Source organism: Lutra lutra, chromosome 8 (genome assembly GCF_902655055.1).
Source record: "Lutra lutra chromosome 8, mLutLut1.2, whole genome shotgun sequence".
Lineage (NCBI taxonomy): Eukaryota > Metazoa > Chordata > Mammalia > Carnivora > Mustelidae > Lutra > Lutra lutra.
This window is the reverse complement of record NC_062285.1, coordinates 45,731,054-45,757,454: the sequence shown is the minus strand read 5'-3', so window position 1 is coordinate 45,757,454 and position 26,401 is coordinate 45,731,054. Positions and strand designations below refer to the sequence as shown.

At 42.7% G+C, this 26,401-nt stretch overlaps 1 protein-coding gene across 1 annotated transcript in view; it reads right to left on the bottom strand.

Annotated features, from left to right (window-relative positions):
• Positions 1 to 222: 222 nt before the first annotated feature.
• PPM1H (protein phosphatase, Mg2+/Mn2+ dependent 1H) overlaps positions 223 to 26,401 on the bottom strand; it is a 260,282-nt gene continuing 234,103 nt past the window's right edge. The window contains exons 9-10 of the mRNA XM_047739722.1: positions 25,331 to 25,482; positions 223 to 4,872 (exon numbers count right to left, since the gene is read on the bottom strand). Coding sequence (XP_047595678.1) covers positions 4,725 to 4,872; positions 25,331 to 25,482 — 300 coding nt within the window. The 3' untranslated portion in view covers positions 223 to 4,724. The remainder of the gene's footprint in view (positions 4,873 to 25,330; positions 25,483 to 26,401) is intronic.

Here is a 26,401-nt window from a genome sequence, read left to right as displayed (position 1 = left end):
TCTAGACGCACTGCTGAAACGGATAGCCTTTACTGCTACTCTTGTGAAGGGAAGGTTTATAGAGTTGGCATCCCTTCCCCTTTGATTGTCTTTCGAATCTGTTCAGTTTGTAATTCCCCGTGAGGCCATGACACTCCCGTCATTCCATTACCTGATATGAAGAAACTTCAGAGCGAATTAAAAAAAACAACACAAATGTTTTTCTAAAGGTGTCCTATATACATATATATAATATTTTATTATTTTAAAATGTCACTGAGCATATACATTTCTTTAGCTTTTTCCAGGGAACATCGCACCTAAATTTCGAAACACATAAAATAGATCCCCTTTACTAAACAGTTTTCATTTTGGGGGGTTACAAAAGTCAAGGTTTCACAATCACAAAACATAAAGGTACATGGTCCTGATACCATTTTCAGGCAGATTCCTGTCATCCCCTGTATATCTGGTACTTTTGGAAACCCAGACCGTGATGATTCCTTACGAATGATCTCCACTGTGGGCCTCCCTGGGTCTCCAGAAGAAACAGAGAAAATGAAAAAGAAACAAGAGAATAACCTCAGGACTCCCCAACACAAAATACTATGGAAGATTGGGGGTAGGGGGCACAAGGTTCTCCTTCAAGTACGTCGCAGTAGAAAACACCATGTTTATAGCCTCATTTGGTCACTGTCTACCTGGTTGCTAGTGAACAAGACTTCATCTAAGACACGGAGGAAAGATGAAAGCTATTTACATGTAACATCACGGACTAGGAAGAGCAGTCGCGCCCAGACCCGCGACCAGATCGGACAAGGAGCTGCAACGGTGGGCGCCTAAGAGGCCAGGAGGCTGCACGCTAGTGTCCTCTGAAGAATCCCAGTGTATTCGTCGGCCACGTCAGCCGCACCCACCCAGAGCCAGCTCCACATGGTGGACCGTGCACAGTGTGCAGACTTTTATGCTTCTCTGCAAATGGACAGTCCTCACGACTCTGCAAGTTTCTCATGGAAGATCCTGTCCTGGGGCCAGATACTGTTTTCTTCTTTTCTTAGCTCTGGTAAATTTTAGGGTCAGCCTGATTGTTCTCTGCATAGACAATGACTCTTCACTGCTTTCTCCAAGTGTCCCAGAAGCGGTAATTTGCTGAAAATAGAATCTCATAAAAGTTTAACACATTCCCTCTGAGAACAGCAGTGCTGCTGGGCCACTTAAGGAAAGGTCAGAGCCGAAAACTGTGGTGGAAAACCACTCTTGGCCATGTTGGGAAAAAAAAAAAAAAAAAGACTTGCAGACGAGGAAGGAGGTGCAGTCTAGAGGAGAAGCAGAATTCTAAAGATGTGGGAGTCTTTTTCCACATTTCCATGCTTGTGCTCTTGGTAAACCAAAAATCCTGCCCGAATGGCCAAGATCTGAGGCCCAATCTGGGTCCCGAGACTCTCCGCCCTGCCTGCCAATATCCACCTATAGCTGTAGTTGTTGTCGAGAAGTAAACGAATACTTGGGAGTAAGAAAAAGGTGAGCACAGCTGACTTTGCACAGCCCCACAGAGGTAAGCTGATAGGAATGAAAAGATCAATTCCCCCAAGTTGTAGAAAGGGACTGAATTTGCCACTTTTGTGGTTTTATCCTAGTCCACAGCCGAGTACTTGGCCTAGCCTGATTTCCACCTCTCCCTTCCCACACCAGGAATGGCAGTTAGGTAAGCAGAACCACCACAGAACAGACCCTCCATCCCTGCCAACTGGCACGCTCTCACTGCAGGTGTCATGAGAACAAAGGTTTGGTTGTCACCTGGCAAAATGCTACAGAGTGTGGACAGAGTGTGCATTTGCCCTCTTTAAGGAAAAGACGGTCCCCAGGTATTGCGAAGAGCAGGGTCCAGCCCAACAAAGAGATTTAGAACTGAAAGAACCTTTCATTAGAGGAAGTGGCCACACATGCCCCAAGACAACCATAAAGACTGGACTAGGAAATCGAAAGCTTTTTATTAAACAACACTTCCTCTGAGGCCATTAGGACAAGGAGATTTGGCTATAAGTCAGACACACAAGAATTCCGAACCACATATAAATATGTTCTTCAGAATTTTGAGTGTGTTGCCTTGCCTCTTGACCTCTCCAGGAATGCTCCTAGGGCCAACCCTGTTATGTAGACACAGTTACTGCTCTGAGATGGGAAGGCACGAGGCCTGGGTGAAAAATAAAGCCAAACAGAGTGAGCTCAATTCACAGAGCAATATCAGTGTTGGGTAGATCTGCTATGGGCATTACCAAATCACTTTTTCCACATATGATTTATCCATCTCATTTGTAATTTTCCTCTTATCCCACAAACAGAAATAGGGCTTCAGCTTTTTACTAAGATCTTTCCACCAAGGAGGCTTATGAAAAGAATTCCTGGATACCTTTCTAACTAAAACCAGCAAAACAAAATGCTCAAGATTTCAGGATAAATTGGAAAAGGGGGTTCCAGAATTTTTCCTGAGACATTTCTTGGCAGTACATGAATTGGTGAATTGAGTAGAAGACTCTCATGACATCTACGCCCTAAGTCAGACTCCAGCGGCTCAAATAAAAGTAGAAAAGCTCAAGGCAGGACCAACACAGAAGCCTGGGAGAGAAAACAGAAAGGCAATGGGAACATGGGAAAGAGGTGAATGCTGATGAGGACAGCTTCCCAAAGAAGGGAGGTCAGAGTCCTCCACAAAAAACTTCCTTGGTTTCCATTTGCATGTGACTTTGAGTCAGGGCAGGAACAGAAGGGGGACCACATTGCTGGGAGATGCCTGCATGTTGTCCCACAGCATCTCATTCTGCCAGAGAAGCAAATGGTTTAACATGGACTTGTCCCCACAGAGCCTTCTAGGGTCGCTCAGATCTTCTGGAGGAGAAGGGAAGCTGTCAGATGAAGATGAGCCCTGACAAGGCGGTAGTCTAATTCTTCCCAGGCAACATTTTGGCAAACAGCTGCTCGGTAAATTCCCATGGTACTTTACCTACCAGACAGGGCATCATTTCCACACTGTGGAATGAATTCATTCCTGAGTAGAGAGGCTCCAGGCAGACCTTTCCTAATAAAATATCTACAACTCCAGGAAGGTGATGAACTATCCTGGAGGAAAGGTTCCTTTCCTCTCCTCTGGGGAAGGGACTCAACAAACATGGGAGCTGGGATTGGCTCTCCAGCAGTTTTGGGAATCACATCAATGACATTTTTCTTCATTGGGTGGGAAGAACATTTAAATTACACAAAACTGTCAAGATGGCAATGAAGCCACAGGAGGTGTTCAGGAAGCAGCCTCAGTAACTGGACATCACTCTACAGGGTCCTCCAGTGCAGAGCAGTAGTCTGCTTAAGAGAAGTAATTTCTAAAAAATCTATTTTGTGATTCCTCATGGGAGAGAAGCAGCAGGTAGACTTGGTGTCCACTGCTTCTGCAGCTCTTGTGAGGAAAACTCAGAAGTGGAGCAGCGGTGGGAAATGGGGCTTCAGCTGGGATGGGATGGGAGTCCAAGGGGAAGGAACGGGGCTCACAGCATCAGAATGACCAGTCAACCCAATTCAGATTCACTTTTCTCAAGTGGCTATTTAGAGTAGGCCTTGCCCAAAGACAAGGGGGAGAGCAGGACTGTGGCTCCTTGACAGAACATGGATACTTACTGACGTGGAGTGGCCTTGGGCACAATCACAGCCCATGGAACCTGGATCCAAAATGGAGGAATGGTTTTCACATGAGGTATGGTGACCTGATATATGGAGCTTCCTGTTCTGATCTCTTAAACACTGCTTTACGTATGTCCCCATGACACAGCAGGTGGGGAGGGCCAACTATTCCAGAAATGAAAACCTAGATTCTCAGAGAAATCTCAAGCCACAAAAAGGGAGATCCTTCAAAACAACAGAGGAACTGTTGGTCCAAAGAAACACCCATATTTTCATGAAAACACACTGATTTGGTCAGAAAAATGCAACTCAGGAACAAACTGTTACACAACAAAGACAGGACTCTGTCGGCCTGGGCACTGCTCCAGAAGGCTGCCTGGGTGGTGTGGGCTACCGGGTATGGGGACAGCCTGGGCTGGACTTTGACACACAAATTCCTCAGTAGGGAACTGGAAAGTCCCAGGCCTGTTTTATGGAAGGGAAACAATAAAGATTCAAGGAATATTGAAAAGAAAAAAAAAAAAAAATCCCTGCTTCACCCCACCATAGCCATGAAAGAAGGAAGACACACACTCACACACACACAGATGGTGTTCCCTGAAATCAGTCTCAGGCTTACTAGAAGGTGGGTGCTTACACTTTCTGAGGCATGATCCCCAACTTTCCAATGCAGTACTTTTAACCAATAGAGAAGCCGGCAGCTTGACCAGCTGAAGGGTCTTCTGCCAGTTACACCTGAAAATGGCTGCCAGCTACTCCAAATAAATACGACATGTGTACCCCAAATAGGCAAGGGCCACCTAGGAGGCCTATTAAAAGAACCAAAAGAAACACAACACTCAGTAGCAGCCTTTATGTTTTGCTCTGTTGAGTATCCAGACCTGTTACTGAAGAGGAAACTGAAAACTAAGGGTCCCCCAGAAGTACAGCCAGAGGACTTTTGGCAGCAAACCCCCAACCTGGGATGGGAAGAGGTTGCATCCCCTGGAGCTCTGCTGGGGCACTTCCCAGTCCCATCCTGCTAAGAGGTATCCCAGCTTTCTCCCCTGCTGTCCTCCCAATGCCCTGGGCCATTTTCAGGAAAGTTTGTTCCCATGTATTAAAGGAATGACATATACAGAAATGTCGTCTCCTGAGCCCAGTCGGTCATTAGATATCCGCCATCCTCTGTCCTTCAGGACACCGCGGGCACGCATCACCAGGTCCTGAGCTGCCAGGGTGTACCTGTGTAGGGAGAAGCAGGAATGAGACCATCAGTAAGGCATCAGACAGAATCTGGAGTCGGGGGAGGCTGAGAAGAAGGCATCACTACAGCTGTGTAAACAGTTTTCAAATACCCCTGAAGTCTCAAAAAGTCTAGGCTGAGGCGCCTGGGTGGCTCAGGTCACGATCTCTGGGTCCTGGGATCAAGCCCCACTTTGGGCTCCCGGCTCAGTGGGGAGTCTGCTTTTCCCTCTCCCTCTGCCCTTCCCCCCTTGTTCACGCTCTCTCTCTCTCTGTATATCTGTCTCAAATGAATAAATAAAATCTTAAAAAAAAAAAAAGTCTAGGCCATATTTTCCCAAATTGTGGGATGCCTAACGTGAGATTATTCTTTTAGATGGTAGATGGACAAGGCACCACTTACATTAAATAACCTCCTAAATTAGTCTCCTGTTGAGTCTTTTGAGGTTTTTGGTGATGTCAAGGAGAAAGTCTTTGTTTAGTGAGTCTGCCTTTAATATGGATCTGCTCAGGCTCAGAGCTTTGCTTGACAAACCATGCCTAGCTGAAAAAGTACTTGGGAAACATAAGAGCTTTTCTTTTCAGTGTTTATTTTTGGGGCCACTTTCTTTTTTAAGGACAAATGATAGTAATTTTCCCATGTATGGTCAATCTTTTAAAATAAAATTGTTTTTATTTTTTATTTTTTTAAAGATTTTATTCATTTATTTGAAAGAAAGAGAGAGAGAGCAGGAGAAGGGGATGGGTCAGAGGGAGAAGCAGACTCCCTGCTGAGCAGGGAGCCCGATGCGAGACTCAATCCCAGGACTCCGGGATCACAACTCAAGTCAGAGGCAGCTGCTCATCCAACTGAGCCACCCAAGTGCCCAATAAAATTGTTTTTAAAAAGTGATTTGATTTAAATAAAAACATTAATAGTACATGTAGCATAGGAATACAGTAAAAATGTGAAGGTGTTTGGGAACGGACTGATAAGCCTTGGTGTGGACGGGCTATCTACCCACTCTTATCAATGCCACACTCTCCTCTTGATCAACGTAGGTTTAGTGGGGGTGGTCCTCCCAAGAATTTGAAAATAAGATTGCTCACAGAGTGCTCGCTTCAGCAGCACATATACTAAAATTGGAAAGATTGCTCACAGAGATTTAAACTTAAGGAAAAAGAAGGATTACATCATTAGCCAGTGGGAAATATTAATATCTAAAAACCAGTGTGGGAGGGGATTTTGGTGGGTGTGGGCCTGGGTTGGCCTTGAGGCATAAAAAAATGAGACAAAACATTGGCAGGTGGCTATCCAAATACTGATCAGAGAGAGTCTTCGCTGACAGACTTCAAAGAGATTTAGTTCTGCTGGTAGGACCATATTTAGTGTGGATGAATGACTCTCTCAGCCTATGCCATTAAACATGATTCACTGTTAACTCTGATTTCACGTTCACCAAATAACCTGATTCTGATCGGGCTCCTTGTGTAGGCCTGCCTACAGGGAAGGAATGAGCCAGTCATTGTACTCCAAGAGTATCAGTCACTTATATTTCTCCATATAAATGTCAACTGGCATCTCGGTTTCCAGATCAATTTTGTAAGCTTGGTTAGGGTGAGCCCAGCTCTGACAATGAATCTGTTCTTTGTATGTTGATTAAACCCGTTTCTGAACCCGAAAAGCTAAAAGCTAGACTCGGATAAATCACCAAGATAATAAATGTCACTCTGTAAGGAAGGCTTCTTGGAAGGCTTTCACGACAGACCTTTAACAACAGACCACCCTGATGTTACCAGTGGCTTTTCCCTACTTGGGAATATCTCTGCCTTGCCCTCAGGACTGTGATTTTTATGGAATTCGGAACACCAGAAGGCTCTTCTATTTCTTCTGTTAAGACCCTTTATGGATTTACTGAGTCTCCTACTAAAGGAGACTGGCAGAAATAAAGTAAAATAAAAAAAATAATAATAATTAAATAAAAATAAGCAACTGGCATCCAGCCCATCGTTACAATATTTGAGACCAAACTCTGCAGCAGATGATCTCAGGATTAAGATTCCAGGACATAAAGTCCTTGAGATGCAAGTCTTCTTGCAGCCCAGGCAGAGGGGAGGAGTGCAGGACACACTACAGGTGGCAGAGGAGAGGCTATTTGAGTTAATACCAAATAAATGCTTTTCCTCCCAGAGGGTGGCTGGTGGGTGGGGAGGAGAGACACCCTGTTCTATATGAATGGAGAGAATTTCCAGCTTTACTCGGAAATGTCTTCAGTTGCATTTGAGGGAAGATGCAGCCAGTTAGCCCTTTTGGAGGGCTCCCCTGCTGAGATCAGGAAATAAACAGAAAGGAGTCCAGAGAGGCCTCTGGCTAAAGAGCCAGATAGATGTCCCCAAAACTACACACTGCAGCTTATACTATATTCAGAAGAGTCTCTCAGATGCTCACCCCAGAGGACTCTTGGGTTTATATTAATTGTGTCTGTGAGATAGAACCACGTTGGGAAAGGCTGCCAACGATCTCAGTGGTTGATTATCCCGGTGATTGACTGCAGTGGTCCAGACTTTAGCCTTTCAAGTGAAGAAACCTGGCTGAGTCAATACCAAGTAGATTGATCTCTCTGGGCTGAACACACCCTCACCCAGCTCAAGAGCATGCTGGACAGAGAAAATGATGGCAAGTTACAGTAAAAGATGGCTGACAGTAAAAGAAAGCTGCTCCAAGATGTCAAAAAACAGAGAAAAGACTCAAGCCAGCTCTCTGTGGCTAGCCTAGGAGAGGCGAACCACCCTGTGGGCCTCTGTGGGTCTACAGCCGTGGGGCAGCGACAGTGAGATCTAAACAAGGTGAGACAAAGAAGTCATAAAGGAGGGTCACCCTTAGTTCAAGGCAAGAGACCACCCCGATATTGCCACTGCTGGTGACGCGGAGTATTTAAAAAATGGTCAAAATTAGCAGTGGTATTTTAAAAAGCAGCATTAGGTCACCTAGAAAAGATGGTTACCCAGGAAACTCATTTCCCCGAGGGCTCTAGATAATTAAGGTTTTATTCTTAAAAGTGGTTATTGCCTATTCCAAGATAACTTCCCTTGAGCCTGAATTTCTCTTTACCATCCATTCTGTCTTCCCTTAGGTGCTGAACTTCTTGAGACAGAAATCCATTTTTGCTTCTTTAATTTCTTCCCTTTTCCTCCTTAATCTCTTACCAGTGGGGCCACTACACCTCACTCATCTGGCCTCTTACACCTTGACCTAAAAGCTTCTTCTCAGTACTTGTTCAGCCCAACCTTGCTCCAGCAGATACCACTGACCATCTTCTTTGCCTCTGATGTCTCCTGTCTTTCTGAATTCTCCTTTTCGGGGTGGGGTGGGAGAGGGGGTCGGGGGGTAAACAGTTTCCATTCCATTCCACACACCCCAGTTCTCCTGCACCTGAGCTTTCATGACACATGACACAAGCTCTTCTCTCTGATGCTTCTTAAGTTCCTTGGGAGGCCCCAGTTAAGACTTAAGAATTCATCAATAAACACTTATTTTCACTTCTGAAGTGGGACTTGCCCCTCTATCATCCTGAGTTTATGCGATCTTGGGCAAAAAAAGATGGTCATTTTTCGATGATAAAAGCCACAAGACTGAGTAGGACTTCTAAACTTTGTATTTTAAAGTGTATTTCATTAGTGGTACATGGCTAATTAAAATAAAATCTAATCTCATAGTTATTAAGATGTAAGCTATATTTATTATAAAAACTGATATATCTGAGCTTATTTCTGCCATCACTAATATAAATATATATAAAACTTCCTGCGTGTTTTCTGATTATGTTTTTCTTCATTCTTGCTTTCTGTCAGGTTGATTGCTTTAATACCTTTCCCTCCCTTTACTGGTTTAGAAGTGATAGTTAATTTCTATCATTTTAGCACTTATGCTTAAGTTTTTAATACATAGGTTAATCAGTATTATGTCCTCCTTCAGAAAATAAAGGGATCTTAGAGTGCCTTCTATCATCATCCGTGTTACTGCCAGGTAGTTGAATTTCATCTTTTTTAAGCCTCTATTAGTCATTATTATCATTTACAATCCATAACTATGTAAATAAATTAACATACTAACTTCTGTGCTTTTTGAAATGCATTCCTTCCTTCTGGATTTGATTTTTTTTGTGTTGGAGTCCATTTTTAGAAATTCTTTCAACAATGGTCTGAGAAGGATTAAACTCACCCCAGTCTTTGGACCACAAAAATATTTTGTTTTTGTTTTTAATCTTGCCTGATAGCTTTATTGGGTATAGAATTCTGGATTGACTATTATTTTCCCTCAGCATTTTTGAGATAATATTTCATTTATTGTGACTTCTCTTACTGAGAAGACATTTCTTTATAAGGAAATATCTTGGGGGTGCCTGGGTGCCTCAGTTGTTAAGCGTCTGCCTTAAAAACTCAGTTCATGATCCCAGGGTCCTGGGATGGAGCCCCATGTCGGGCTCCCTGCTCAATGGTAAGCCTGCTTCTCCCTCTCCCACTCCCCCTGCTTGTGTTCCCTTTCTTGCTATCTCTCTCTGTCAAGTTAAAAAAAAAAAAAAAAGAAATATCTTCTCATTGGTAACCTTTTAAGTTTTTACGGTTGTTATCGATTGTATGAAGTTACATACAATCGATAACAATCGAAAATAAAGGGATCTTAGAATGCCTTCTATCATTATCCGTTTTACTGCCAGGTAGTTGAATTTCATCTTTTTTAAGCCTCTGTTAGTCATTATTATCATTTACAATCCATAACTATGTAAATAAATTAATATACTAACTTCTGTGCTTTTTGAAAAGACATAACAATGCAAGACATAACAATGAGGATTCCTTTTTATCTATCATGGTTGAAAATCTGTTTTACTCCTTCAAATAAGAGGATATTTCTTTGGTTATGGAAAGTTTTTCAACTGTGAACTTTTTGAATATTGCTTGCACTCTATTTTTTTTAATATTTTCTCCTATTAGACCTTCCCCATTTTGCCTTCCAGACTTCTACTTCTTTTGTGTCTTCTTTTTTCTCCTTTGATTTCTATAAATTCACTAATTCCTGACTTAGCAGTTTACTCTTCAATCCATTCAGTACAGTTAACTCTTCAACAACATGGAGGTTAAGGGACACCAATCACCAATCACAGTCAAAAATCCAAGTATAACTTCTGGGTCTCCAAAAACTTAACTACAAATAGCCTGTTGTTGCCCAGACACTTTACTGATGACATAAACAGTCAGTTAATACATATTTGGTATGTTATACTTATTACACTTACTATATTCTTACAATAAAGTAAGCTATAGAAAACATTATTGAAACACATTTAAAGTACTTTGTCCAAAAAAATCCATGTATAAGTGGACTAATGCAGTTGAAGCCCATGTTATTCAAGGGGGAACTATGGTAACTTTATTTTAGTGATATACTTTTCCCCCATTGTGAATTTCCATTTGGTTGTTTTCCAAATTCAGTTCTTCATGCCTTGTGGTTCTATCTGTACAAGTTTAAAGTTTCAACCTGTTCTACTGGGTTTTCTTTGGAGAGGTAGAGAGAAGGCTCCATTGTGTCTAGTTATTCTTTCTCACAGTGGGTCTGAAGATGTTTCTCTTTGGTAGGATTGCTAACTCTGTGCCCTAGGTTACAGAGAGATTTTTAAATTTGCTTTTACTAGGAAACACTATGGGTTTTTCCAACTGTAGAACATGTAATTTCTTGGTTTAGGATTCTCATAACACAGGAGTGGTTTGAGGTTTAACTTCCCACTTCCTGTGCAGTGAGTCTACCCAACCATATCCCCTCCTCAAAGAACTTCAGTTTCATCAGGTTCTTGCCGTCATCCATGTATCCATGTGCCTCAGGGAAGGACGGCCCCGACCTGAGTGGGAGGCTTAGGGAGAATGCCTAGGATCACTTCTTCCAACACTGTTGCAGGAGCTCAGATTCCTCCACGTGATTTCTCTTTGCCAGACTTCTCTGATGAGTGTGGTAACCCCTCTGTAAAAGCAGCCTGTGTGGATAACTGAAGGGGACTGAGTAGATGCTGTATTCAGTGACTTAACAGTACAGCTGAACTCTTTAAGACCAATTCCCTGACATTTCTTTCAGGCTATAGGAGATCCAGTCCTGAAATGAAGTCGGAAACAACGTTCAGGTAAAATGAGGGCACTTGTAGGAGCTTCCCTCATAAATGATCAACTCGACAGAACCCCAGAAACCAGTTCTTGGGAGACGGTTTATATCTCAACTCCACTATTCAGCCAGGCTGGTGGTCATTTCAAAACCCACTGGCATCCATATTCAAGAGCCAACTTGCCCCAGGCATGAAACCATTTGTAAGGTTGCTTTATATCAAAACTGGTACAAGAGGAAAGAACTTTCTCTGGACAAAAAGAACTCAGTATCCCCACTCCCATTTGGTTTTCTTCCAATTCCTACTTGACAGAGTCTGTCTGGTTTGGTGACTATGAAAGAAATTGCTAAATGTAGCAGTAAAACGGGAGAGCTCTACAGATTTTGGTACTGAGACTCAGCACAAGGGCAGACATGTGCCACAGGCGGAGTTAAAACTTGAAATGTGAGTACAAAAATATACAGGAGAGGAGCAAAGAAGAATATGGCACAGCTGAAGACAGTGACAGGGAAGCGGATTCCATTGCACACGGGCTGAGGGTGTGAGGCGGCAGAAGAGCCCGGCCATTCTGGAAGCTGGATGTGGAGCAGACGAAGGAAGGGCCATTCATGGATGCTTTATTCAGAATGCTTGGTCAGAACGCATGAGAGAACTGCTGGAGCAGTTTGAAGGACTCGCTCTCTTCTAAGAAAGAATCTCCCTGGGAGACAAGTTTTGTATTTTGAGAACATTTTTCTTCTCTGGCCGCAACTTTCCAATATTGATCAGCAAAGCTCTGCTGAAAGAAATGGCTGCCAGGGAGGGAGCTAACTTGGCACAAGGCACAGGCCCTGGCTCAGAGGCTTCCTCGGGCTCCGAGCGGGAGGGAGCAGAGAAAGGACAGCAGGGGAGGGAGGAAAACAAAGAGAAGAAGAGGGCTGAAGGACTATGGGAAGGCCAGAAAGAAGCTCTTTCACAGCGGCACTAACAGAGTAGAAGGCGACCCATAAATCCTCAATTGTCTCTGTTGTCCCCGCCGTTTCTGTGGCGGTTCTTATTTCTTTCACCTCCTCACAGCAGAGCACACAAAGGGGCTGAGGGTGTGTGTGGGGGTTGCCTAGGGTCCAATCGTGGTTTTACCACCACCCACTTGGGCACTCTGGAAAAATTCCAGAGCCTCTTGGAGCCCTTCTTTTCTTACTTATAAATCTGGAATGATGACAGGGCAGACCTCAAAGGGTCCTGCAAAGAACGAACGAGATCCTTCCACAGAGCCCCCAGCACCGTCTCGGCACTTGGTCGGAGGTCAGTACACGTCAGTTATCATTTTCCTCATTAATCGTAAAATGTCTTTCTCTTCCCCAAGGGATTTGCCTTCCGTCATCCAACTCTTAGAGAGCATGTTTCTCACAGAGACCGCATTTGAATCAGCACTGGTGTCAAAGCTACGTCCATTTCAGGCCTCAGGCTATCACCATGCCTTAAAGGCTTTAATAGTTGCAGTTGGGTGGGAACTGCTATTTGCCATTTAGATGGTACAGATCAGGGTCTCACAAAAGGGAGCTAGGTGGCAGGAACTGGGGAATTAATGGGTTCCAAATATTTGCATATAAAAGGCTGCCTCCATCTGCTGATGCCCGGCAGTAATAGAGTGTGATGGGAACAGGAGGAGGAATCTTCTTTGCATTCTGAGTAGGCCTTTGAAATTTAAGAGGTAGAAAAGCTCTCCCAAGCTTTTGAACATGGGCAGGGCTCTATGGTGACCAGGTGGGTTGGGGCTGAGGGGTGGCTTGGAGAGGCCTTCCTTACTGTATTTGGACCTGGGCAACTCATCCCAGGAGGAGGCATCTCTCAGGCTCACTGCTGGGAGCTGAACCACACGGGTCCCTTGTCTGCCTCTAAACTCACTGAAGCCACTCGTGACCACTTCCGTCCCCAGGCCTGGGGTGCACAGATTCCACTCAGGTGGGAGTTCCTGAGACACTGGAATAATGACAGCTCTGTGACATGGCCATTTTGTACATGAGAGGTTAATGTGCCAGCAGGTACAAGGCCACAGACCCAGAAGAGCTGCCCATGCCCACAGGAGACAAGGGAGAAGACGAGAACACCTGCCGGGACTCCTCCAGCCCTCTGCCCCTGGCACTAGCCCCAAAACCCCCACCCCAGTTCCTTACGTGGTGTGTGTTTATTTTCATTTGTTTCCCAAATAGCAAAATTTCAACGTGAGAGGCAGCAAAAGAACATTCCCTTCACAATCTCCCCCTGGCAGGCCCTTTAAAATGCCCTGATATTCCAACTAAGTGCCACACAGCTCCCCCCGGCGGCCACAGAAACAGCCGTGAGGAAGGGCAGAGGGGCCTGGTGGCTTGCTGTTCAGAGACCATTAAAGGCAGGGTCACAGACTGACTTTCTAGTTCCCATGGTTCTAAATATGCTAAGCACTGCAAAAAAAAAACCAAACAAACCCAAAATGCAGATTTTATCTGGTCTTCAAATAGCAGATCAAGCGCTCACAAATTTGTTCTTCAAACATGTAACTGATATTGGGGGGGTGGCGGGGGAACCCTTCCTTTATTGCATTTGAGGCATAGTTTTTCAAAATCATGCAGTGCTGGTAGAAATTAGTTCAGCTAATTCATGGAAAGATTTCATAAAAAGAACTTTTGTCTTTTGCCAAAATAAATTTCACATTATCAAGAAAATACCAACTACCAATTAATAGCTGCCCGCATGGGATGCTGTCCGTGTCAACGGTGGTTTTGCGAGTTAACTTCCCACGGAGGAATCTCTTCCTCATCAACGCACACAGATCTGAGTCTCAGAGAGCATGGATGTGAAGAACACCATCTGAAGCTGTAAGGGCCTATTCAGCCAGAGCGGCCCCACCCTGGTTGAACTGCCATTTTGTTGTAAAACTTAAATTGACCCCACCCCCCCCGCCGCCCCCCAGGGGAACTTACTTAAAAGCAAGTCCGGGAAACCAGTACAAGGGTGGGTCAGGCCAGGTGGAGGTATTCAATCAGTGGGGGCGCATACTGTCTCCTAGCTACCAAGCAGTATGGGCCCCGCCCTTTGGGCACCTTTCGGGCGCCAGTTCTGAACTAGGTGATAGGCTGGTTCAAATGTCTACTAGGGTAAACTGTAATTCAAATGGTCGCCTAGCATCACTGTGGAGTTTCCTGTGTGTGTTACAGTCTCATTGGCCACCTGTGTGTGGCCAGGCCCAACCACATGGCCTTTGCTCTATAAAAGTTAGTCTGGAAAGCAGGGAGGGGCTGTCCTCTGTGAGGGGCAACCCCGACCAGTCTGTTTGACGGTCGGTCTGATTCCTGATGCTTGGCGGGAAATAAAGCTTTGCTTGGCCTTCGCTTTTTATCAGTCTCACTCCTTTAATCATGGACCCATTATTGGGGTACCCAATTTGGGGGGGACCCAACAAAGTGTGACCATCAACGAGGGTTCTCTCTCTTTTTTTTGAAGATTTATTTGGCAGAGAGAAAGTGCGTGTGTGTTCTCTCCACAAACAGGGGGAGCAGCAGAGGGAGAGGGAGAAGCAGACTCCCCACTGAGAGGGAGCCCAATTGGAGCTCAGGGCTCAATCCCAGGACTTGGGATCATGACCTAAGCCGAAGGCAGATGCTTAACCGACTGAGCCACTCGGGCGCCCCAAGATGACTTCTCTTGTTAGGGAAACGCTTTGTGGAATTTATCGTATATTGGTACCTACAGATTTAATAGCTCATAAAAAGCCCCTTGCATGGGGCGCCTGGGTGGCTCAGTGGGTTAAGCCTCTGCCTTCAGCTCAGGTCATGATCCTAGGGTCCTGGGATCGAGCCCCGCATCGGGCTCTCTGCTCAGCAGGGAGCCTGCTTCCTCCTCTCTCTCTCTGCCTGCCTCTCTGCCTACTTGTGATCTCTGTCAAATAAATTAAAAAAAAAAATTAAAAAAAAAAAAAGCCCCTTGCATGTCATGACAGGGGGGACCGAGGGTCAGTAGGTCCACGTTACAAAGAGGAAGTTTCCACAGACAGGTTTCGGGCAAAATTGCCACGGCATTTAGAAAGTGACCGCATACTGTGCTCTCATGTTTGGTGAACCATTCTTCAGCCCTAGTTCGCTCCGGTTTTGCCCCTGCCCTTCCCCCTCAGTCATATCGACAATTTATTACTTTCTGACAGAATATTAAGCATCCTCTTTGAATGTTTACACACTTGCCTCTATTTTGAATATTCATCACAGGAGATCTACCACTGAATTTTCTACCACTAAATTTTGACAAGAGGGGACAAGTCAGTCCCTCTTTGCCCTAGAAAACCCCTTCCAGCCCTTCCCCCAGAAGCCTTTCCAAATTGTGCAGGATGTTTAGGCCTCAGTAGAGAATCTTCCTGGTATTACAGAGAACTACAAGTTTGTGTAGCCCAACCTCCATGAGTTCCAACCACCCAACTCAAGTGCTAACTTGGAATACTTCCTGTGAACAGTTCCATGTGTAACCCCACTATGGACACACAGAAGGACCAGCTCTGCTCTACTTCAGGGCATACTCCAAGCAAAAGAAAAGAAAAAAAGAAAAATAAAGGAGCAAGGAAAGAAAGGAAATGAGGAAAGAAAGAAAGAGGAAGGAAGAAAGGGAGAAAGAGAAAGAAAAGAAAGCAAGCCAGCCAGCCAACCAACCAGGCCCCACCTTCCAACATGATTAAATAGGTAAACCTTTGGTCCTGGGCTATACACGTGGGGAGAAGTGAACCTTCTGGCCAAGGAAGAACCCACAGAGCCTCTGTGGTTATAAAGTGGGTCCTTCCTCCTCATGGACATTACAACTTTGACTAAAATTCATTAGGATGACTTTCCCTCGTATTTCAATAGCACAGGAAGATCAGAACAGCTCCCAGTTGGAACAACCCCCTACCACAGCCTTTGGGACCGAGCTCTCCATGGGCCACACAAAGAGACACACTCCTCCAGGGCACGAGTGTGGGGCTCACCTCCCAAATCACACACAGAATATGTACAAATATGTCACCCGTGAAAGAGAAAAGTTTATATCACTTCTAAGCCATGAGTGTGAAATAAATTCAGTTTTTCTGATTTCTTAGCATAGTTTAATACAAAGGAGCAAAGGGGGTAGAGAAATAACCCACATTTCGTGCTTTCACCATCAGATTGCACAGGCGATTTCCTGATTATGGATTATGGAATGAATAGAATTACATACACTTCCTGTCATTATTATAGACTTCCTTTCCTAAACTAATTTCCACATTCATTATTCTGGTGAGTTCCTGGGGTGCCTGGGTGTCTCAGTTGGTTAAGCATCTGCCTTTGGCTCAGATCATGATCCCAGGGTCCTGGGGATTGAGCCCCCCATTGGGCTCCCTGTTCAGCTGGAGGCCTGCTTCTCCCTCCTCCTCTGCCTCTTTCTCTGTTGGTGATCTCTTGCTTGCTCTCTGCCAAAGAAATAAATTCTTAAAAAAAAAAAAAATCTTGTGAGTTCCTAGGGTCAGCCACACATGGCCCGTTTGCCTCTCACACCTTGTATGTGGACAGCACCCTACGCTCAGCCCAGTCAGCCACCCTGACCACCCACTTCCCCGACTGCACCCTGTCCTCCCTCCCCAGCCGCACCTTGCCCTTCCGCTGCCCCGCTCTCCCTCCTCCTCATTTGCTCTCCAGGTCTAAGGTTAGACACTCCTTCCTGTGGGATGCTTTCTTGGCTATCCCTTGCTCTGGGCTCAGCTGCCTTTAATCACTTTTACTCTAACTTCCTTAAGTGTCCATAACCCCCTCTAGACTTTAAACTCCCAGAGGGCAGGAGCCAGGTCTGTTTGCTTCCCAGGTTTCTTCCCCAATACCCAGCAGACCATGGCTTATAAAACATGTCCTGAGTAATATTTCCTAAATGAATGAATCTGAATGGGAGTTATGTGGCAAAGGAGAAACCTCTGCCCATAAGGTCTTCCTTGCTTAAGGTCTCAAGAGCCAACCAGAATTTTTTCTGATCTCCAGCCCAGTATTCTCCTTCTTACCAATAAAACGGTGCTTATCTTACAACTTTCCCTTTCACTCATTCATCTACTAAATACAGAAGTCTTTCTTAGGCTTTCGTTTGCCATCTTCCCTGAAAGGCAGACACAAAACCCTTTTCTTTACTGCCCTGTTTGTTCCACAGAAATCCCTCTAAGGCCGGCCTCTGAAGGCAGCAGTTCTGTGGAACCCTGGAGCCCGCTTTTACCGGGTGTGCACCTGCCCAGCAACAACACTGTCCGTAGGTTATACCACTCCCTGGAGGGCAGATTTGTTGCCATGGAGAGAGATGGGCTGGTAAGCAAAACCAAGCCAGCCTGGAGAGATTAAAAAAAAAAAAAAAAAAAAGTGTCGGGTGCCTTTGCACTCGTACCTGTCAGCTGGCTTTGCAAAGCTTCATAAAAATAATCACAGTAGAGAAAACCAGCCAGAATGTTGCTAACAAGCAGGATATAAAACACAGGTTAAAACTAAAAGCTCAACAGGAGAAAAATTAATTTAAGTTCAAATAAAAGAATCCAGGGGCACCTGGGTGGCTCAGTTGTTAAGCCTCTGCCTTAGGCTCAGGTCATGATCCCAGGGTCCTGGGATCGAGCCCCGCATCGAGCTCTCTGCTTGGCAGTGGGAAGCCTGCTTCTCCCTCTCCCACTCCCCCTGCTTGTGTCCCCCCTTTCGCTGTGTCTCTGTCAAATAAATAAATAAAATCTTTTAAAAAAAGAGAGAATCCAAACAATTAGATACCAAACAAGTCAAGGAAGAGAGAGACAGCCTCATTTCACTTTTTTCCTAAAGGAATATTTTTCGTTGGGAAATATATGAAACATAGAAAAACAGCACCAAACACAGAATAACAACAATAAATACCCATTACTGCTTAGTGATCAGTAGGCACTTCACTTTACAGAGATGTATGAAGTCAGTACTGTCGGAACCCCCATTTCACAGAGGAGGAAGCTGAGGCACTGAGAGGTTAAGAAACACAAGTCTAGAAAGGGGCAGAACCAGGATTTGAACTCAGGCAGTCTGACTCAGTTCCATGCTAGTAAGCACCGGAACTATGCTGCCTCTCATAGTTTACACAGGAACAAATGCAAACAACAAATATGTAGTTTCAAAGCAGCATGCATGATCATGTACCTGCCATCTAGCTAAAGGAATAAGCACCAAGAAGTACCTCACCCCTTCTACCAACATAACTATTATCCTCAATTTTGGGTTAATTGTCATGCTTTTTGTTACAGTTTTAGTATCTTTATACCTAAATGATATATTGTTAGTTTTCTACTTCATGTAAATAGAATCATAATACGTGCATTTTTTTTTAAGATTTTACTTATTTATTTGAGAGAGAGTGCGAGAGAGGGGAGAATTTTGGAGTCACAGGATGTGAAAAGGCCCAACTTCTACAGATTCACAAAGCCATCTGTGCTACTCCGTTTTCTTAATTTGTGCCTCTCTGCTTACAGCAGTTGAGTGTTTTAAAAATACATTTACTGGCTATTAATGTTCTTCTGTGTCATGAGTGTTTGATTTTTTGCTCATTTTTCTACTGGGTTGTTTGTGTTTCCTTTATCGACCTGTGAGAGTTCACTGTATTTTATGGCTATGAATCCCTCTTCACTGATACAAGTTGCAAAAATCTTTTCCCAGCTTGTGCTTGTCATTTTACTCTCTTTATGTTGTCTTTTTAAGAATGAAAGTTGCTAGTTTTAATGCAGTTAAGGTTATCAATCTTTTATTGTCTGTGCTTTCTGGGTCTTCTTTAAGAAATCTTTCTCTGTGGGCGCCTGGGTGGCTCAGCGGGTTAAAGCCTCTGCCTTCAGCTCAGGTCATGATCCCAGGGTCCTGGGATGGAGCCCTGCTTCGGGCTCTCTGCTCAGCAGGGAGCCTGCTTCCTCTTCTCTATCTGCCTGCCTCTCTGCCTACTTGTGATCTCTGTCTGTCAAATAAATAAAATCTTAAAAAAAAAAAAAAGAAATCCTTCTCTAAGATCATAAAGACAGTCTCTCCCAAAGTATTTTCTAGAAGTTGTATTTATTTTGCCTTTCACATTTAAGTCTAAATTTGCACGGACTTGATTTTAGTCTATGGTGTGAGGAAAGGATTCCATTTTTAATTTTTTCTACGCTGTTTTAATTGTTCTGATTTTGTCTTACTGTCTAGAAGGGTAAGACCCATACAGAAATGCCACAAACATTTGTGGTATCTTGTTCTTCCACATACATCTTAGAATAAGGTTATGAAATTGTACAAAAACCTCACTGAAATTCTGGTTATAATTGTACTGCCTCTAAAGATCAGTAAGAGCGAATTAATATCTTTACAATGTACCTATGAAAGAATACACGTATCTTCACAATATCCTCACATTCACTTTGTGAATCTACGAATCTGACTACTCTAAGTACCTCATATAAATTGAATCATATTCAGTATTTGTTTTGTGACTGGGTATTTCACTTGGTATAATGTCAATACCCACCACCCATTTTGTAGCGTCTGTGAGAATTTCGTTCTTTTATAAGGCTGATTAATATTCCATTCCATTGCATTATACGCCACATTTCCCTTACCCATTCATTCACTGGTGGACATATGACTTCCTTCCACATATTAGCAATCATAAACAACACTGCTATGAACATGGGTGTACAAATACCTGTTTGAGTCCCTGTTTTCACTTCTTTGGGGGTATATACCCAGAAGCGGATTGTTAAATCATATAATTATTATGTTTAACTTTTTACGGAACCATTATACTGTTTTCCATTTTACATTCTTAACAGTAATGCACAAGGGTTCCCATTTCTCCACATTCTCACCAACACTTGTAATTTTCTGTTTTTATTTTTTTAACTTTTTTTTTTTGTTCTTTTTGTTTGTTAAAGAGCTATCCTGATGGGTGAGGTGGTATCTCATTGTGGTGCTGATTTGCAATTTCCTAATGTGTTAGTTGCTTTAAACAACAAACTCTGGCTTTATCATTAAAAAAAATTTTTTTTAATTTTTAATTGAAGTATAGTTGACATGAAGTATTATATTAGTTTTAGATACAAACATAGTGATTTGCAATCATGTATTATGAAATGCTCACCGTAAGAGTAGTTACCATCTGTCACCATACATAGTTACTATGATATTACTCACTACACTGCCTGTATTGTACTTTTCATCCTCACGATTTATTTTCTATCTGGAAGTTTGCAGCTCTCAATCCTCTCCACCTGTTCCTCCAATCTCCCAGCTCCCATCCCCTCAGGCAACTATCAGTTTATTGCCTGCATTTATGAGTCTGTTTCTGTTTGACTGTTCCTTTGTTTTGTTTTTTACATTCCACATTAAAGCGAAATCATATGGTATCTGTCTTTCTTGGATTTAGTTCACTTAGTGTAATACCCTCCAGCTATGTTGTTAAGAATGGCAAGATGCCCCCCTTTTTTATAGCCAAGTAATATCCCATTGTGTATATACACCACATGTTCTTTGTCCATTCATCAGTGGACACTGAGGCTGCTTCCATATCTTGGCTACTGCAAGTAAAACCAATCATACGGTGTTGTTTTTAATTTTTTGAGGAACTGTGCATACTGTTTTCCATAGTGGTTGTACCGATTCACATTTCTACCATTAGTACAGGCGGGTTTCCTATTCTCCACATCCTTGCCAAACTTGTTATTTATCTTTTTGATAAATAATGATAAATAATAAATAATTCTGTTGTTAGGTGCTATCTCTTGCTGGTTTTGATTTACATGTCCCTGATGATTAGTGATATTGAGCATCTTTTCATGTGTCTTTTGGCCATCCGTAAGTCTTCTTTGGAAAAATGTCTAGTCAGGTCCTTTGCCCATTTTTTATTCCCCTGGAGTGTTGAGTTACAGGAGTTCTTTATATATTTTGAGTATTAACCCTTTATTAGATATATCAACGACTGTAAAAATCTTCTCCCACTCAATAGGTTGCCTTCTCATTTTGTTGATGGTTTCCTTTGCAGTGCAACATCTTTTTAGTTTGATGCTGTCCCAATTGTTTATTTTTGCTTTTGTTTCCCTTGCCTAGGGAAACACATCCAGAAAAACATTGCTAAGGCCAACAGTTTATGGCCTATGTTTTCTTTTAGGAGTTTTATGGTTTTAGGTTTTTATTCTATTTTGAATTTATAAGATATAAGTAAGTATAAATATGGTATAGAAAGTGGCCCAGTTTCATTCTTTCACATGTAGCTGTCCAGTTTTCCCAATACCATATGTTGAAAAGACAGTTTTTCCCCACTGTACATTCTTGCCTCTGTAGATTGAATATTAAAATGTGGCCTTATTTCAGGACTCTCTATTCTGTTCCCTATGTATCTATTTTTGTGTCAGTACCATACTGTTTAACGACTACAGCTTCATAGTATATCTTGAAATTTGGGATTGTGGTATCTCTGCTTTGTTCCTTCTTCTCAACATTGCTTTGGCAATTTTTCTGTGGTTCCATATAAACTTTAGGATTATATGTTCTAGTTCTGTGAAAAATACTTTTGGTATTTTGATAGAGATTGCACTGAATCTGTAGATTGCTTTGAGTGATACAGACATTTTAATAATAATAGTTCTTCTAATCCATGAGCATGTAATGTTTTTCCATTTCTTTTTGTCTTCTTCCATTTCTTTCATCCATGTCTTACAGTTTTCAGAGTATAGGTCTTTACCTCCTTGGTTAAATTTATTCCTAGGTATTTTATTCTTTTTGATGCAATTGTAAATGGGACTGTTTTCTTACATTCTCTTTCTGCTAGTTTGTTATCAGTGTAGAGAAACTCAACAGATTCCAGGATGCTGATTTTGTATTTTGCAACTTAATTCATTTATCATTTATTTTTATTGAATATCTGTTCTCTATTTTATTATCTATATTTTTCCCCATTACTTCTGTGTTTATTCTGCTATTTCACTTCTTAAATTTAGATGATATTATAAAAAATAAGGGCAGCAGACCTAATATTTAAAATTAGGACAGGTGTTTACTAATAGCCTGCACTCAAAAACAGAACATATGGTCCACAAGTAGATACTTCCACTCCTTTGGCTCCTAGAATCTAGAAGTTATAAGAGGCCTTAGGTACATGTTTATGTGGTAATATAGACAGAACTAGCCCCATAACACAATTCAGTCCCTGAGGTCCTAGTCTGAGAAAATCTTTCTCTGTGCTAAGGAGTCTAGAGCTTGTGACCAGGGTTTTCTTGGGATATAGTGGGGAGTTCCAGAAAGAGCTATCTTATAACATGGAGGGGATATAGGTATTTCTGGCAGGTCAGGGGTGAGTGGAGTCTTTATCTATGCGTAGCTCATTCAGTTACACCAAAATTAAAAAATAAAAATCATGCACATGAGAAAGAGAGAGAGAAACTCAAGCAGACTCTGTGCTGGGTGCAGAGCCTTACATGGGGCCCCATCGCATGACCCATCGCATGACCCTGAGATCACAACCTGAGCCAAACAAGTGTTGGACACCCAACTGACTGTACCACCCAAGTAGCCCCAAACCCAAGTAATTTCAAATTTTTTGACTTATAAATTATGTAGAAGTTTGGTTTCTGATTCCATGTAGGTTTTACTTCCTTTGCTTAGTTGAAAATTATACATTCTGTTTGTTTTCTATAGTTTTCTTAGCTACTTAAACACATTTAGAGTCTAAAGTTAAACTCTTTTTTTTTTTTAAGATTTTATTTATTTATTTGACAGAGATCACAAGTAGGCAGAGAGGCAGGCCGGGGCGGGGTGGGGGAGAAGAAGGCTCCCCGCTGAGCAGAGAGCCTGATGCAGGGCTCGATCCCAGGACCCTGGGCCAAAGGCAACCCACTGAGCCACCCATGTGCCCCTAAAGTTAAACTCTTTTAAGAGAACCTCTTTTCCAACAGAATCACAGCACACTGTAACTGACTGCCAATCCCCCTTGCCAATTTACTGTTTTTATTTAGTATTTTAATTCTACCATATTTAGTACCACACATTAGACACTGTTTCTGTTTTGTATAGCCAATGTATCTACAAATTTACTAAGCTTCTACCTTAATAAGCCATTTTACTTCTCAGATCTTCCATTTAGGACTTTTTTTTTTTTTTTTAAAGATTTTATTTATTTATTTGACAGAGAGAGAAATCACAAGCAGATGGAGAGGAAGGCAGAGAAAGAGAGAGAGGGAAGCAGGCTCCCCGCTGAGCAGAGAGCCCGATGCGGGCCTCGATCCCAGGACCCTGAGATCATGACCTGAGCCAAAGGCAGCGGCTTAACCCACTGAGCCACCCAGGCGCCCCCATTTCCTTTTTTTTTTTTATCTGAGTGCATCCTTTGGAATTTTCTTCAGAGCAGTTTGGTTGGAATTAAAATTCCTCAGGTTGTGTTTTGCCTAAAAATGTCTTTAATTTATCCTCTTTAATGATATTTTTACAACATATGAAAAATTCTTCCATATATGTTAAAAAAAAACCTTTCATTTTGATAAAATATTCTTAGACAACTGAAGATATAACTCCACTGTCTTTTGGATCCTATTGTTGTTTCTGAAAAGTCAGCTTTCGGTCTAGTTATATATATATTTTATAAATATATATATTTATATATTTTTATATATATCTGTTTTGCCTTTCTTTCTGGCTGCTTTCATTACTTTGTTTGTTTAAAGTTCTTCATTTTCATTATGAAGTACTAATAATTTCCATTTCTTTTGCTTGAGATCTTTTGGGCTTTCTGGATCTTCAGTTTATTATCATCATTCAACAATTATGGAACTTTTTCTTTTTCTTCTCATCTACAGTATTTCCTTTTTGGAACTGAGAGCATCTTAGGTCATTCCCCTAGACTCATAATCTCATTTTTATATTTTTCCCTCCTCTTTGTCTCTCTGAGCCATATTCTGGACTATTCAATTTTCTAGTTCACCAGTGTTTTCTTCAGCTATCCCTAATCTGTTTAATGCACTGAGTTTTTAACTCTCACTTTTATATCTGTCATCTCCTGAAATTCCATTTCCTTATTTTTAAAATCTGTGTAGTCAATTTATAGTCTCTTGTCCTTGTTCCTATTTTTTTTTTTTAAAGATTTTATTTATTTATTTGACAGAGATCACAAGCAGGCAGAGAGAGGGGGAAGTAGGCTCCCTGCTGGGTAGAGAGCCCGATGTGGGACTCGATCCCAGGACCCTGAGATCATGACCTGAGCCGAAGGCAGAGGCTTTAATCCACTGAGCCACCCAGGTGCTCCCTTTGTTCCCATTTTTAACACTTTTTTTTTTAAAATATTTTATTTATTTACTTAACAGAGAGAGACAGAGAGAGTAAGAGGGAACACAAGCACGGGGGAGGGAGAAACAGGGTTCCCGCAGAGCAGGGAGCCTGATGCCGGGCTCAATCCCAGACCCTGGGATCATGACCTGAACTGAAGGCAGATGCTTAATGACTGAACACCCAGGCACCCTCTATTTTCAACACTTTTAAAAACATTTCTGGAGGGCGCCTGGGTGGCTCAGTGGGTTAAGCCGCTGCCTTCGGCTCAGGTCATGATCCCAGGTCCTGGGTTCGAGCCCCACATCGGGGTTTCTGCTCAGCAGGGAGCCTGCTTCCTCCTCTCTCTCTGCCTGCCTCTCTGCTTGCTTGTGATTTCTCTCTGTCAAATAAATAAATAAAATCTTTAAAAAAATTTTTTTTTCTGGAAAAAAAAAACCAACAAAAAACCATTTCTGAAAAGTTAAAATATTTCCATTTTTGGCTGACAAATTCAAGAATGAAGTACTTGTAGGTTACACTCCACTGTCTGCTGCTATTACTGGCTTTTACTCATGGTGACTTGTTTCCTTGTGTTCTAAGTGAACGCCGCCTTTCTCCTGAGGGGACTTCTGTTTATTTCTGAGACTCACCTAGAGTTGTGTGGGATACTTACACTGCCATTACGCTACAAGTGAAAACCTCCTCTAATTTTTCTCTCCTTTCCCTACATTTCTCAAAAGAAATCATTTCCCAATGGATAAAAATCAATGCTGGCAGTATTTGGTATTACTCTCCTGAAAAGGATCACAAATTGGATTATTCTCACTTTGGAATTATGAAGAAAGAATGTGAGAAACAGGCTGCTGAAGTATCTTACAAATCACATTCTCTACCACTTGCATCTAGGTTCGACTTAAGGAGAATTTTTATTTGACAATGAAAGTACGTCTGGTAAGAAACGTTGTACCTTTTGCAGTTCCTAATCCATCCATATCCGCTCCCAGCATTATTATTTCAGTCCCACAGTGAGAACTGGCTTGAGGATCAACCCTACCATCATCGAAATGCACAAACCTGTGAGGGTCATCTGGGTCACAGTTAGGAAGAAACTGAGTGACGGCTTCTGCCACTTCTTCATTTGATAAAACATCCCAGAGTCCATCAGTGGCCAAGATCAGCACATCATCTGCTCCATGCTCATATCTGGAGAGATCGTAGACTCTTACCTGAAAAGAATGGGAACATTCCTACTTCAGAGGTAGAGAGCGCATTATTTCACACAACAAATGAGCTTCTGAATTCCTTTCTCATTTCCCCTCTAGCCTAGGGGTTTTTAGGGACGCACTCTAAGGCGCTTGGTTGTGCAGCCAGCTCTGGGGCCAGGGGTAGCTTCCTTCGGAGACTTGCTCTATAGACATATGGGGCTCACCAGATGAGCTTCATAGTTGACAAGGAAGAATGTATTGGAAATGCAATGCTGGAGACACAGCTAGAACAATACCTATGATGAATACTGTGCTAGCCAGAAGAGTACTCAGAGGCTTGCCCCCTTCCTTCCTTTGCACATCCATTCCACAAATACTTAACTAACGGCCCGCTCTGGGCCAGATGCTCTAAGTATAAAGACGGACAGCAGAGTTCCCTGCTTCTGGGCTCTCCCTGCGGGGGAGAGAAGTCCAGCCTTGGATCTTCAGTAGTTCCTCTGTGTGTATTTGTCTGGGACTGAAGAGACACACTTGTTTAATGGGCTCACAGGAATCACTTTTTGGTTGACTTGTTTGAGGCCCTGGGGGCAGGACTCCTCTCATGTAAGGACAGGGCTCAGAACTATACTCAGATTTGAGGGGCCTCAGTCTAGCCTCAGTTAGAAAGGACACATGCTAAGTCTGAGTCTCCAAACTGTATCTTGGCAAACGTGACGTCTTTCCTCATCCCTAGTAGCTGGAATGACCCGGATATTTCAATATCCATCCATTCTTTGAGGGGAATGGTATAACCTTGACAAAACTAGAAAGAATAAAAATGAAGCAGTATTTGGGTTAGGTCACAACTCTATTTTCACCCAACTCTGGCAGCAAAACAGCCTGGGGTTTCATTGCTATTCCCTCCTAATTTGGCAGAACCAGCCCTATGTACACCACCCCA